This window comes from Chionomys nivalis, chromosome 6, assembly GCF_950005125.1.
Source record: "Chionomys nivalis chromosome 6, mChiNiv1.1, whole genome shotgun sequence".
Lineage (NCBI taxonomy): Eukaryota > Metazoa > Chordata > Mammalia > Rodentia > Cricetidae > Chionomys > Chionomys nivalis.
The window spans coordinates 64,846,563-64,862,743 of NC_080091.1; the positions used below are offsets into that span (position 1 = coordinate 64,846,563).

A 16,181-nucleotide genomic window follows, 5' to 3' on the forward strand; every position below is an offset into this window, starting at 1 on the left:
AAGTAAGAAAGACAGTGAAAATAGGAAGGCCCTTCCCTGTCTACAGATAGAGGGAAAAATGGAAAACTTATCTTTATTTTCCTGTTTTAAAGATTGCTAAGCAAATGCCAAATTCAGAATAACTAGTAAAAAAAAAACTATGTTATGAAACTTAAAGTAAACAGGTAACGCGTATTTTCGAACCACAGCACTGTATCCCTTGTTTTCTTAGTACAGATGAAACATGGGAAATCTTCTTCCGTGGTTCATGGAACTGTAGAAAAGGTTATGTTCTCATATGTGCTCCATTCACATCATTGGCTAAATCCGTTCCTTTCCTCATGGACATTGGAAAATAACATACCCATGAGAAGGCACAGGCTGGAAAATGGCTTTACAATGAAGACTGTACCTTAATCATCAATAATACAGAATTATCTTTAAGAAGGATTTTTATGAATGTTCTATATAAATTTCTTGTCTTTTTTTTAGGCCATAGAAGTATTGTTTTTATCCTTTTTTGGTGGTCATCTTTGAAAACATGAAAAGTTTCTTTCAAAATTATAGCTAAAATGTTCATGAATCTTTGAACCTTAACTAAAGACTTCAAGTTAAGGATCTTTCCTGGACTTAGAAAATACAAAATTTAAATACCTTGGCTATCGTCTCTGTCCATTTTCTTTGAACCTGAGATGATTCGGCTCCAAACAAAAAGACACGTTCTGAGGGTAAGTAGATCTCAAAGACAAAGATTGGCCTACAGCAAGCACACATAAGAAGACACCATCACACAGAATAAATGAGTGTAATTTAAAACTTTCAAAATCAAAAGAATCACTATATGTAACACTGAAAAATTTTTAATAGAAAAATAGCACCTTCAGCTGATAGGTAGGATATATTGGTAATTATGTAATAATGACAGTAGAGTTTTTGTAATTTAATATAAATAACACTGTAAAATCTCTCTTATTATAAGTATTATTAAAATATCTGTTCCTAAAACCATATTTATTTTAATGTTTATACATTTTCATTAACTATTCTACAAAACAAAGTGCAAAACTTGCATGTCAAAATCTCTCAGGCTGTTTCTAAAATCCTTCAGAGGTTCATTTAACGTTTTTAAGTATGTAAAATATATTATATAAATAATTCCTAATCTTTTAATTTAAACATTTTCAGACCACAAAAGTACATAAATATGTCTTAAAATTTATTTTCTAATATGATAATTAATATATTTAAGGATTGTGAATATTACTCAGTGATAGTGTTCATCTGATATTCTGTTTACTTTAAAATGAGCCAATAATCATGGAATCTTCTCTTTTCTCATGTTTTATATAAGATGCTCTTTAAAAATGTTATTATTTTTGGTTTTAGTCCACCATTCAAATTAATTATAGAAGCAAAAGTACTTTAATGATCAACAATGGAATGTTATAGTAATAACTACTTTTTACAAAATTTCCTGTGATTTCAGATTAAATGAACCAGTTTGAAGATACTGTAGAATCTTTTTACAGGAAGCAATGGAAAACAGGAAAGGTAACTAAATGCTCATCACCTGGTACAGGGACTACCAATCCCATTCACCTCCCACATAGATGCTCAAGGATAGACATACCCAGTATTCAAATAGAAGTCCTCTTTATGGACAACCAAGCATATAACTTCACTGATGTTGATGGTGCCATTAGGTGTGGTACACTTGTCATTTTCATAGTAACTCAAGAAGCCGCCTTCCAAAACACACCACTTTTTATTTGTCTCTAAGAATTTAAAACAAGGCAAATAATAAATTGAACTATAGTATAAACTTTTAGAAACAAATCATAATTGGGTTCAGATAAAGAAAAGGACAAACTCCCTGTTTTGTAAAAGAAACATCAGACCAACTCATAAGATATAAAGCTGATACACTTTTGCTTTCAGAGACATTATCATCTAACTGCAAAGAATGTTCCAGACAAAAATGGATGTGACATTGATGACCAGAGAAGCAGGGCAATTCATAAAGTGAAAAGTCTGCCAAAGAGCTCCGGAACCACAAAGACTGAGGTCTTCACAGAGTATTATGGGAAGAACAAATAGAACAAAACCTAAAACCTCAGAGCCACAAAGACCGAGGTCTTCACAAAGTATTATGGGAAGAAAAAATAGAACAAAATCTAAAACCACATCTATTGTAAAAGCCGGGTTCAGAATCTACAATGTCCATAGTGTGTTATTTAGGAGTTTTCAAGTTCTTCCTACAGATATCAGGACACCATGGATAGAGGCCACATCCAACCAGCATCACCTGGCACAATCAAACTTTCTTGGTACACAGTGATACTTGTTCCCTGTGGGTGGCCTGTGGCTCATTGACCACTACAAAGACTGAACTAAGCTAGGACAGAAATTATCTGACCCACAGAGTTTAAAATTTTGCTATGAGATTCTTTAAAAAAAAAAAAAAGTTGCTAATCCTTGACCAGGTCAATAGATGGAAGTCACAGAAATGGCTTTAACTGTGGAATACACTCAGTATGAATTTTGTGGATTTAGATTACTTTAATCAGTATATTTGAAAGAGTAAAGATTAGCAGAAAAGGAAGACAGGGAAAATTAAGTGAACAAGAAAGTATAAGGAACCCCTTAACTCCTCTGGATCCAATGTATGTTTCTTGCTGCCCAAGAGTGATCAATTTCAACACAGCCAACTTAACCTCCACTAGAGGAATACATGCACAGAGATTATGAACCTGAGAGAGACCCTAAGCCAGAATCTAAAAACTGCTAATGAGCCACGCTTAGAATCAAAGCATACATGCCTCACATGCACAGGAATGCCTTTCACTGGTTTTTGTTCCATGTTCTCATCTTTACAGCTCATCTCCATCAGATGGAAGGCTACACTGCACCCCATGTAAATTTGTTTGTAATTTTATTTATAAAAGAAAAGCATTTAAAGTATATCCAATATGAATCCATTCCCATTCCTCTCCTAACCCCCAAGTCAATGGTGCTGTAGGGCACTAGATCTAATTTCAAAGGAGGGATCTCTCCCCACATATCTCTCTCTCTCTCTCTCTCTCTCTCTCTCTCTCTCTCTCTCACACACACACACACACACACACACTCTCTCTCTCTCTCTCTCACACACACACACACAGAGAGAGAGAGAGAGAGAGAGAGAGAGAGAGAGAGAGAGCGCTACAGTTCATAAAAACCAAAAAAAAAAAGATTCTTCTGAAAGACAACAGACGGCACATTCAAATAAATGCAATCAAGAAGAATTAAACAATGTTCTACAAGATTCCAGATAGGGTTGATGGGCTCACACCTCATGAGTACAGAATGAGAAGAGAAGAAAATAACTTGTGTTTGTCCAGGTAGGGTTCCCCCACCATTACCCACCCAACCTCCACCCTCACCCACCCACACCCTCCTCCACTCCCCACCCCCATCTTCTACCCTCACACCCAACCCCATAGTAAGTTCCTAAGCAATATCACTCCTGAGATACAAGAAAACTGGGTCTCTTCCTCCAAAGCGAGCAAAGAAGTCGGATTCTAAATTATGCCTCAAGCACTTCCTGAAGCTGCAGTAATGCTTACTACAGGAATGCAGGGCTACACAACGGGTCACTCACCAAATAGAGTAGCTGTCAATTATCTTGCCACATATAATAAAAGATCAGAGTCAGGACTCACCTAGACTCATAGAATACTCTGCAAGAGACTGAGTTCAGCATTCTGACTGACTCCAATCACTTAAAAGAAACCATCGAAAGGGTGGTTGTCCAAGAGCCCTCAGGACAGCCTTGGGGACACCAGGACTTTAAGTCAGTGATGCTGGAGTAACACTGGACACCAAAAGTATGAAGGGCTATATTTCTGTTGCTTGATGACACTAACTCTGTGACATTTTGTGAACCTGTAGGTTCACAGTAGCATGAGAGTCACATAATCAATAAATGTTGATATTATTTTTTAAATGTTAAACTTGAAAGAAAGCATTCTGCCTAAAATAATTGGGAAAAAAAGAAGCCTTGACATAGGAGGATTTCCAACATTACATTTGATACTATGGTTATTATAATTACAAATGTTCTTTGTAAAGAAATACCTGCTGAGGTAATTCAAAGAAAGGAAACTTTTGTAAACAATAAATAAATTAAAAACATGAGTGAGAGAAGGATACACACACAGAGAGAAAAATACAAATATGAGGATAAAACATTTTAAAACACAAATATTTGTATTATATGCATTATACATACATGGAAATTCTTCATACATTCTTTTAAGATTCTTTAAACCTCAAATTAAATCAAAACTATGAAATAACAAATACACTGACTTGTCTCTTGAATTTTCTTTTATCCCTCTATTGGACCCTTAAAGAAGAATGGCGATGAGAAACTGAGAAAAAGTTGATATAGCATTTGGCAAAACAATAGCCAAAACCCTGAGGCTGGCAGGACTGATATACTCAGAAAATCTGAGAAGGAGATTCAGGAACAACAAGCAGAATAAATCCTACATGGTCACTGGAAAAGAATGTGAACAGGCATGGTCAGTTCTTAGATGAAGGCAATGTGCTACTCCGGGGATTCAAACTTCTGAGTCACAATACATATCCTGTGCCATTACAGAATAAAATCATGAAAGACCAGTAATTTTTAAATGAAAAAATTTTAAATATTTCCCTAAAATATTTTAAAATAAAGCCTACATATTAACAAAAGGAGTTCAAGAACTGATTTGAAAAGACAGATTGCAAGAATAACCTTCATAAAAGAATTCAGAGGAAAATGTCACAACATCTATCACAAACACATACAGTGCCAGAGATGACTCTTCTCCACCAATTCCTTACTGCTGTTTACAATCCCCTTAATGGGAAATGTGTTTGGAATGATAACAGTCAGGTAGCCCCATTAGTGGCAATGTAGGAGCAGGCCATCCCCAGAGGAGAGCAATGAGAGAAAATTCCATCCTTCTCACAGCTTCTGTAATGTAGTCCTTTATGGTTGGGGAGCAGGTTTCCACAGTAGCACACAGATTCAGAGCTAAAACCACCCAGACTCCTGAGAAACACCAGGGGGACACAGCCACAGAAAGAGACACTGGATACCCTACCTGGACAGATGATCAGGTTACACATGGCAGCAGGAAATGGAAAACAACATTATAGTACCCAGCAGAGATCAGTCCCTCATTGTCCTCCAGGACTCAAGAGTTTGTTCCTCTCTCCTAAAACAACTAAGAACCATTCAAAGGCTTTAAACACACAGTGCCCAAAGGATGGATACACAAAACAAATGTGAATCCCAAATCTAATTAGGCAATTTCTAAGCAAACAAATGGGAGATCTTTTAAAAGAGGGGCTCCACGGTAGTGAGGGCTTGAAGAAAATCATCCTACAGTTTTTTTTTGTTTTTTGTTTTTTGTTTTTTTTTTTTTTTTTTTTTCATATCTATGACATCAGTTGCTTTAGAAATGCACCAGAGGTCAGAGAAGCGAGGCATGGTTCTTCTCTTCGAGCATCCGGAATAGCAAAGGTGAGGTAGGGAATCTTGACATTCCTGTTGATTTGGGAAAAAATAAAAACCCAAGAAATTGTGATTGCCAATGCCCCCGAAAAAACCTTCTCTGCTATAGAAACCAAAAGCAGTTTTTGCAAAATGTCCATCAAAGTGAAATCAGGGCTATATAATGGGTTACTCTCGGGACTTGGGCTGGTTAACAGAGAAGAGTCTGTATGTGAGGTCAGACTGAAAGATGGAGTTCTTAATTTCTCTTCAGTTGAGACAACATTCACATAGGATTTATCCAAACCCTATATGCAATTGTACAGACAATCTATTTTAGCCTTCCATGGAGTGATATGGATGGTCTAGTTTAGAGCTGGGATGGTCAAACAAAGCCCGGAGGACAGTGTACCTAAATTTAGAAGCAAACAGGAATCCCCAAGCCACTGTGCCTACTGTGAGCCCTCATAGCCCCTACCCTCATCTCCAATTCCATCAGTCTGGATCATGTGCACAGGCCATACAGGTTCTACCCATTTTATATGTATGAATCTGCTGAGCCTGCAGAATGACATCAGTTCTGTGTCTGAACCACTGTCTTGAACTTTTTTTTACAGGCATAGGGAAGGTAACTAAGCTTCCCCAGGTCACATGAGTAGTTACTATAAGAGGGAAGGAGAATTTGATCAGGTAACATCTGGAAGCTACACTTTAACCACTGAGCAAAACACCCGCATGTGTATTACATGATTGAACAATATAACCACTTGTAAAGTGTTGTGATAGAGAAGTCCTATATTTTAATATGGATGTGCACAATAAATCTGAGGTAGTTAAGGAAAGCTATTATTTTCCAGAATGATGAAGTCATTTTCTAAACTTTCAAAAGTGATGATATTCAGCTTCCACTTATGAGGGAAACATGTATCAGCGATTATTTCATTTAAATAAATATAGTTTGGCCTTGGAAACAATTTTTAAAAGAAGTGAATAACATAGGCTTTTCCTAGAATAAAGAACTTTAAAAATTCCTTGTTAATATATGAAATTAAGTATAAACAGAATGAAATAGGAGCCTCAACTAAACCCTGTCAACCACCTTCTTTTTTAAAAGCAAAGGCTGCACAAACTAATCAAAGCCAGATACCAAGGGAAAACACACACGGTTGAGGAAGGGAAACGGAAAACAAAATCAGGATGCTATTATTCAGCTCTACACAGAGGTATAACAAGGCTATCAATCTTTCTTTTCATGAACACTAAACCGAGAAAAGAAAAAGCAAAATACATATCTGTCTTCATAAGCAAAAGCTACAAGAACTTGAGATCTGGAAAAGCTGCATTGACAATGTGAAACCTCTGTCACTCCGAAGAATGCTTGCATTTTATTCTCAGACCCCTGTCCTTGTGTTTAATCATTTTGTTTCCTGCCTGTGCTGACAAGGGCTGATGGAGTGGTACTGTCCAGCGCTTGCCTTTCAGAGGCAAAGGTGACAGCCACACTTTAATCTCTATATCTTTCCAAACAATTCATTTTCTTCCTATAAAGCTGGCATTCAACAACAGTAGCAGCAACAACACTGCTGAATCTTGAGAGTGCCAATAACAGGCCCAGAAACACACGCTTATTCAGAGTTCAGCTGCTGCTTCTTGGAGTAGCTTTTTCTTAACAAAATATGCTTTATGTCAGCAACTGTATCTTTTGATGTGAAAGTTTCCCGTTTCTGTGGGAGTGGGACTATCCATGACAAGACTCTCAATGTCTGCCTGAAACTTAGAAAATACTGAACCCTGAATATCATATTTTCCAAAACATACATGAAGATTAAATTATGAATTAGGTGTTGTGGAAAATTAACAATACATAATAATATAAATATAAAATACTTTAATAAAAGGTTTAAATTTATGCATTTTTCTGAAATTTCATCCATTAATGTTTTTTAATCTTAGATGATGACTGGTAATTTCAAACTCTAGTGAAACTACTAGTTAATCATCAAACCACACATACACTCAAAGACTAAATACTAATAAGTGACATTTGTCATGGGAATTCATTTCTGCCAATAGTTTTGGGGTACTGGCCTTAGGGTGTGGCTTCTGTGTGAGGACATGATCTCTTATAAGGAAGTAGAGGGTTGTCTCTCACTCTCTTGGGAGGGCGGAGCAGAAGTAAGTTTGTACAGTTGTTCACCTCTCCCTGGGGCAGAGTAGCAGGACAAGGCAGCTTCCACCTTGTCTTGTATTTTGTGTGTCTGTATTTTCCCTTTGAATTATCTTTGTAAATTCATGCTTCGGACTTTGATATTTTTTAAGCTGCTAGTAACTTTTTTAAAGGTACATTCATTCATCCCACAAGTATTTATCATGTGGTAACTCAGTGCTAACATTGATTTGGACACCAAATATTTAATGAAACTAAACAAAACAGAGAAACCCAATGCATGACTGGGCTTTCATTCCTCATGGAAGGCAATTGCACAGCATCCTCAGAAGATGGTGATCTAACAGTGTAGAGGACATTTGCATAAGGTGACCAAGAGATCTTGTTATGTGGCAATGAACCAACACTTGAAAAATAAGATACCATCAAATTAGAGATGGGAATTCCAGATGGGGCTGAAGGAAAGAATACAGCCATTTTAGAAACAGATGAAGCCTCTATAGAAATGCCTAAAAATGAAGAATGGAACAAAAGATAATTCCCAGGCCCTACATACAAGTACCAGGGCTCAGTCTGCAGTGGATTCTGCTGAATGCCTTTGAGCAATGGATGATCAGGATCTGAGTTCTACTCTGGAAGTAATTATTTATTTTTAAGTTTGTAGGGAAGCTAAGACAGATATAAGTAGACAAAAAGGCTACAGTACTACAGCATAAGTAAGGCCTGAGGGGAAGTAGAGCTGGACTGGGGTCAGCAGATAATTCTTTGAGCGTGAAACATACTAATAAACTAGAAAGAAAAAGACACTCAAAAATATCTTAGCAGGAGACAATTTTTAAATGAATTAATGTCTACTGTACTATATGACTAAGTCTTAGATTCTGCTTGAAATAACTTTTAGAAAAGCATTCCAGATGGAAAAAAATCCTACTTAACTTTCAGATAATGACACCCATATCTCCTATCCATGTGGGCTGAACCCACAGACCGAAGCCAATCACTAATGAAAAATAACTAAAATGTTTTATATGTTTACTGAATGTACACGTATTTCTTTTTCTTGTCAGTGTCTCCTAATAATATTAGGCAGCAACTTCTTACAGAACATTCTTGTGATGTAATATAAAAATAATCTTCAGAGGCTTAGGAATATATGTGACAAAGACATTAAGCAATATGCAAACACTGCACTATGGTATGCAGGGATCCCAAGCACAGGCAAATCAGTTTAGTATCTACAAAGGTCTTGAATCCAACACTCCATAAAAACTTAAATCACATAGACAGAGACAAACTTCTTTCACTTTTGATATAAAATATGCCCCCAAATATTTCGTTATTTCATGAAATCTAAAGGGGAAGATTCAGGCATAAAATTTCAAGGTGTCAAATATGCATTACTCACTTCCAAGGTATTTTTCTAAAGCATGTTTGAAAAAAGATCTGATGAGCCTGGTATTCGTCTAGACAAGATTGGTGTATTGAAAAACTTAAAGAAAATTTTCTATGTCAAGTTTTTGACTATATCTATTAAATTAAAGACTGAAAATGGCTCTAGGAAACTCTAGAAATCAGGAAAGGCATTGGCAAGTACTTTGGTTTTGGGTATTGTGCAAAGAGTTTATTGTTAGATTTGATGTATAATATGTACTTACAAATATTTGGCGAAGCTTGTCATTTATTATCCCTTAGGCCAAGTAAAGTAAAATTCATTGCATTGTTTAAAAAGAAAGCATATAAGTTTAAAGCAGAAAATAGTATTTCTTCCTACTGTCCCCCATCAAATGGCAGTCAAGATGAAAAGGCTATAACACAGCCAGGATTGAAATACTGAATCACTACTGGCTCCTTCCTCCTTCCTGTGAAAACTGCTACTTATCCTCAGCTTGGTCTAAACTCCTTATGTGTCCACCAATTACTGACCACCAGCTCCTCAAAGCAGAGCCTGACAGAAAAGATTTTTTTATCAGAAAAATCTAATGATACATAATTTATCCTAATTTATTCCTACTTTAAGATTATATAACTTTAAAAGAATAATGCTTAAATATGCCTATCAATAAATCTGAAATCAAAAGTGCTTCAAACATCTGGGAAAAAATGCAGTGTAGACTCAATATCCCCCCCAAATTATAATTTTTTAGATTTGAGATTTTTTTGTTGGTGGTGGTGGTAGTTTTTATTTATTTTTTTTTTTTGTAATTAGGAACTTTTAGTTAGTAAAGGCTATAAAAAATATTCCCAAACCCAAACAACAAAACCAAACAAAACAAAAAACATGAAATCTAAAAACAATTCTGGTCTGAAGCATTTCTGATAAGGGATACTGCAAAGAATTAATGGTGAATAATCACTACAGATGAGCAAACACCAGGTTAAAAAAAAAAAAGTTTTATCCAGAAAGAAAATGTAAGATGAGTGGAAAGGATACCTTCAAGTAGCTTTTTCTCTGTAGAGACTCTGGAAGCAGCAGCCGGAGCCTGATATAAGAAGTCACAGAGGAAGGTGGACTGGGCAGCCTCCTGACTTGACCCACCCTCAGAATGAACATCATGCTGGGGGAAGTCTAGAAAAGGCGAAGAGGTTTTACAATTTAATCTGAAACGTTCTAATGTTCCCTTTTGTTTAGGAATTTGTGATGAAGCTTTACACTAGCAGAAAAGTAGGGCCCGATTAATGACCAAATAAATACAGAGATTTATTTCACTTTGTATAAAATTGACAAATAAGCACTTAAGCCATATTTATTATTCATATATGAAAACTGGATTTAATTCTGGAGGAAAAGATTATGTGGGATTAACTATTTTAATCTTCCATTTATAAGATTAAAAGACATAAAAGATATAGAAATCCTATACTTTTTTTCTGTTGTAAAGCAGTAATTTAGTAATTACATAATTTTCTTGGTCAAGAAATTAATGTATTTGTTCTTCAACTTTTTTAGGTATGAGTCTGAAGAGAGCAGTCAGGATAGCATGGGGAACAAACCTGAGAACTTGTTATGGTAGAGAAATTCCATCTGCAGACTTTGCCCAGCTTTCTTGGCCAGCAGGTAGGGCGTACTGTGCACGGGGTCTCCTGTGGCACACATGACATCAGCTCCACTGAAGAGCAGGACCATCGTTTCCAGCACATCTGGCTTTACTACCGCAGCACACAGAGCCTGGCCATTAAAAGAATATACCATTTATGGGAAGTAAATGCGAGTCCTGCTCTTAAAAGAAATGCAAGTTTGTGATATGTTTATGAAGCAGGTATTTTTTTTCTCCTATACTAATAAAATCAATGACCTGAATCAGGGAGTGGGTCTACTCTCTCTACAGAGGTCAGCTCTACAAATGGCCACTCTGCGTGGGTTAAAATCCTACGTAAGGGCTTCAGAGTCTCAGACCACTGTCTGGTTTCTAGGATGTTCTCCTTGTGAACCTCCAATCCATCACGGATGTTCCAAAAAACTTATGCTGCTATTATTCTGTAGCAGCTGGGATAAGAGATTTAAAACATTTAAAATTTAATAAAGTGCTCACTAGATTATCTACACTGATTATTGATATATGGCATTAAAATCTATAGATAGTGTTATATTTAATTCACCTTATTTAACTCTTCTTTGGACAGAGATGCTAAAAGTGTCTTCCTGAATTTTCCTTCTTTGTATTTCTGGGTAATAAAGTTTTTTCTCTTTTCAACTGGTGAATCCATGTGTAATTCTTCCTCTTTTTGAAGGTTACCAGCCCAAAAGTCATTTGCTCTCTTGTTTCCAATGACAATGAACAGCTGGAATGGAAAAGGCAAAGAATGCACATAATTTCATTAAATGTGTTTGAACCTGCAAAACTGATTCCCATCCTAAACTAAAACCTAATTCAATATAAAACACAGGAGAGAGCAAGCAAGCCTGCATTCTCAAGACAGACTACAAGAGACACTAGTGGCAGACACTAGTTCTAATGCAGCATCAGCTGGGAAGCTAAGCACAGGTCACACAAAACCACCAGAAGCTGCCTTACTCTTCAAACTCATATTGAGACAGATTGATTTAAAAGGTTGTGCAGTTAGTCTGCCTTAAGGAGGGACAGTGGAGCAGGAGAGGAAATAGAAACAGGTACAATGAGACAGAACCGGTGGAATAATGGCAAAGTATAGCCCAGACACAGAATGCTAAATTTTGCTAAATCTTCTCATTCCCTTTTCTAATACTTTCCCATGTGGGTTAAAAAAAATAAGGAACAGAATTCTCACTTTCGTCAGTTGCCACATCTTGACATCCTGAGTATCATTAAGGTTCTCTGAAGTCTTTATTTTAAAAATAACTATCTAATTTGGGAAGCTGTGTGCCATTTGCACACCACAGTGAGAATTTCATCTAAAAACTTCTTCAGAAAAGCAAGCACTGCCTACTGCCAGTCTCCTCCCATCGTTGTTCACACAGCCCAGTGAACAGAACTTACCTCAATGAGCTCATTACTCCAGATACTGGCATCCATTTTCAGACTTCTAACCTTAGAGTCTCTTGGGCCCAATGATCTATGTTGTCCTGAAGGAAGAGACAATTACATTTCCACTTTAATTGAATGTGAATTCATTTTGCCTTATTTTTTAAAATGTGTATAGGAGGGCTGGAAATATAGTTCAGTGGTCAAGGGCTTGTGTGAGTCCTTACGTCCAATTCCCAGCAATCTCTTCCCTCCCCAGCCTAGAAGCCCAAGTGTGTAGGTAAGGGATAGAGGGACAGTTCAATTAATAAAGTACTCACATTACATGTAAAGACCTAAACTCAATCTCCAGAAACCACATAAAAATAGCTAGGCGTGGTGGTGTGTGCTTATAATCCCAGCACTGGGAAGGTGGTGGATCCTTTGGGCCTGCCAGCCAGCCTAGCTGACTAGATAATTTCTAGGTTAGAGTGAGAATTTTTCTCACTAAATTAACTACCTAACAAACTAACTAAATAAGTGAAAAAACAAATGTATACCTGAGGAATAACACTGAATGTCGTCCTCCAACACCCACGTGAATGCATATACATGGGTCATATGTGGAATATATGCATAGCATACATATATATAGATAACATGAATTTAAAGCATCCCATTACCTACTCTCCTAAATGCCCAAAGCACTAGGAATATTCATGGTGATTATGAAAAACCAACAGCATAACCAACCAAAATTGGTAACAATTATTCCATTAAACTATACATTAAAAATAATGTGCACATATGTGTAGATACATATGTAGGTGCATGCTTGTGTGTGTGTGTGTGTGTGTGTGTGTGTGTGTTTGTGTGTGTTCAGATAGCCTGGGATCATCAACCCCCTTTTTTTGTACCTGTTAGAAGTGCTCTACTCCTGAGCTATTTTTATGAACCAGGAAAATACAAGACAATCTAATAATGACAATTACAGTAAAAATGAGCATAGAGATCTGACATTGATTTCCTATGGTACTGTTTCCTCTGAAGAAAGGAAGAAAAGAATTAAATCATCAAATGTACAGTATAAATCAACTTTCAGTCACAACTGATACACAAGCACCTATCCAAAGTAAGCAGAAATGAAAAACATCTATGTAAGAACTTTCATTGATCTTAAGGACACTTTGCCTAGGAATGGTAAAGATTCTTCACCTTCTAACACTAAATCAGAGGGTCTTTCCTTCTTTATTAAAGAGGTGAAAACACTTTAGAGCGCAATGCCCCATAGCAGGAGTTCACATTGCTTTGTACTTTTAGTTATGGCCTTAAAGCAACACTAGAAGTCCGTGAGTTGCAAAAGGAGTTGCTAAAGCAGCCTATTTAAGAACAGATAAGTTCAGGGAACCAGAGAGATGACTTAGCAGGTAATAGAACTGGCTGTTCTTCCAGAGGACCAGGGTTCAATTCCCAGAACCCATAGTGTAGCTCACAACCAGCTCTAATTCTAGTTTCAAGGGACTCTGTGCCCATTCCTAGTCTGCATGAGTACAAGGCACACACCTCATCACACACATGTATGCAGGAAAAATACCAATACTGATAAAATATTTAAAAAGAGAATATATAAGCTCTAAATGGAGGCAAAGGAACAGGACAGAAACATCAATGAGATGACGTGAACTTTAAAGAAAACATAAAGCTTAATTCTTCCATTTTCGGCCTGAGTGTAAGTTAGGCAGTACACCTTCTCATGAGTATAGGATAAAAATGAAAACATGCAGATTTATACACTGGGCCCGAGGCAGCAATTGTGGTTCTACTTCTGATGTGTTATTTTTTGAGTATCTTTGGAAAAACTAATCTGAGGTTCTCATAGGCTGAGAAAACCATCTTCTTGATGAGCGTTCAATACAAACGATAGGTAACACTGATACAAAGAATGAGAACTGAAAAGAGAGTCCAAGGTACACATGTACTTCAGCAGCATGAAGCGGTGAGGTCATCTAACCATGGAAAACGACCACTAAGACAGCAAGACAGCATGACTTTCTGAAGTTGAGGAGGATCGACATCAAAGACAAACATACTAGCTATAGATCTCAAATATCACAGAGAAAACAAACAGGATAAGAATGCATCAAATGGAGACTGAGAAACAAAATACACTCGTAAAAATAAAGCAAATACTTGTACAGAATTGAGAGAAAAGAAGGCTGATTACAAAATGTTGAAGGAAAACAAAGTTAAAGAACAAAAAATAAACTGCGCTAGTCATTGTATAGACAGGCAAGTCACTCAGGTTTGAAAGGGAAAGTCAACAGAGAGCAATGCAAAGAAGGGACGGAAGGGCCTTAAGAAAGACCACTGATAAAAAGGTAGGCTGATGCAAGTTTACAAGACAAAACTAGAAACGAGTTTAAATACTCTAGAGAGTAGTTGTGATAAATTGGTTCTAAGGAGGCAGGAAAGAGATGGAGCACAAGGGGAATAGGCAGAAGTAAAACAAAGCTATCTCTCCTAATGAGAGGAAGAGAGGATACACTATATGAGGATCATAGCAGGGTTGATGCCTTCTGCTTTTTTGATGTTAATTAAGTGGTCAGGAAAGTATCATGGTATCATGAGAAATGGTATGGGACAGACTCCCAAAAGTATGGAAGGTTCAAGACAACTGCTGGAGCTACTTTGCTCACTGTCTCTGCTTAGGCTGAGTCAGAAGTCCCTTCCCTGCTCTGTCTCTGGGCCTGTTAGTCAACTTTAATCTTGCTCTTATCATCCTCGACTGTAAAAACGATATCTGTATTTATCGAAAGAACTTCATGTCATATAGTTTCTCCCTCTGTAGACCAGCATCAGAACAGCTGGTATTATAGGTAAGTTCTGTGTTTGTGTGCTGGAGTCAGGGCATCTTTGGAGAAGTCTGGGAGACGGAAGTTAGCTAAGTTTCTCCAAGTACTCAGTAAGGCTTTTCACAGAGCTGGAGTCCACTCCTATCTTCTCTGTTGGATATAGATAAGGGCTCCTTGATACACTGAGATGCTAGACAACTAAGTATAAGGTCACAAGAAAGAAGGCATCTGCAGGACTAGCTCTTTTCATAAGCATCAATTCTGTTGGGAAACACTCCAATGCAAGTTCATACTGTAGGAGATGCCAGATCCAATAAACAAGGATAGAGGCAGAACATCGTCAATCTAAGAAAATACACCTTAGAGAAATGACTAGACCATAACTGGAAGTATTAATGCAAGCTTACAAACTTGTTCTGGATGTATCTTAAAACCAAAACAAAAAAAGAAAATTTATGCATGTTAATTTAATAATTTATGCATGGACCAGTAACCCCACAATATTATTACATAGTTAAAATTAATTTTTATTGAATCCACACAGAACAGAATATGGAATTATATGATATTTCTAAATGGTATTCTATTTAATAAGTTAATCTCATTTTACTTTTCACAATGATTACCTAGGACACATCATGCCTTTTGACTGAGAACAGTCAGTGCTAATCTGCCACCAAGAGGAGAGGAGCATAGCTCATCACTAATTACCTGCACACTTCTTACAAATGACAACACAGAGATTGATGGATGCCCAGTCAGGATCTGGGGCTTTACAATCCGCACAGCTCCTGTTGGATTCATTGAACCAAATCTTCTCAGCTACTTCATAATCAGAGAGAGTTTCTGCTATCGACTGCTGCACAGCTTCAATCCACTCCTGTTTCTCTTTCTCAGACTCTGCTGTAAAGCTGAAACAATTAACATTTCTGCATTATTGATCTCCCTTATACAAGCCAATTAAGCAGGGTGTTCAGTTTGCATATTCATTTCAGCCACAAATTAAATAGCAGCTAAAATTATGCCTGCTGGACAGTATTGGATTGTCTTTTTCTATTAAAAATTATCTAATTTAACAAATCATTTTTTTCTTCTGATTTTCCATACTCCCTATCGCCTTGCTCACACATCTCTAACTGAAATTAACACACTTGTTATTCCTGATCAACATATTCACGGACTTGCCCTGGTAAGTAAAAACAAGCGAGAGCCATGTTTCTTAAGCAATGGATTAGATAATA

General features: G+C 36.9%; 1 protein-coding gene across 5 annotated transcripts in view; it reads right to left on the minus strand.

Annotated features, from left to right (window-relative positions):
• Arap2 (ArfGAP with RhoGAP domain, ankyrin repeat and PH domain 2) overlaps positions 1 to 16,181 on the minus strand; it is a 169,904-nt gene that overhangs the window by 67,722 nt on the left and 86,001 nt on the right. For all 5 annotated transcript variants that reach the window (XM_057771585.1, XM_057771581.1, XM_057771582.1 and 2 more), the window contains 7 exons: positions 15,652 to 15,851; positions 12,125 to 12,210; positions 11,268 to 11,450; positions 10,662 to 10,836; positions 10,102 to 10,236; positions 1,610 to 1,754; positions 634 to 736 (listed from right to left, as the gene is read on the minus strand). In XM_057771585.1, the coding sequence (XP_057627568.1) occupies positions 634 to 736; positions 1,610 to 1,754; positions 10,102 to 10,236; positions 10,662 to 10,836; positions 11,268 to 11,450; positions 12,125 to 12,210; positions 15,652 to 15,851 (1,027 nt within the window). The remainder of the gene's footprint in view (positions 1 to 633; positions 737 to 1,609; positions 1,755 to 10,101; positions 10,237 to 10,661; positions 10,837 to 11,267; positions 11,451 to 12,124; positions 12,211 to 15,651; positions 15,852 to 16,181) is intronic.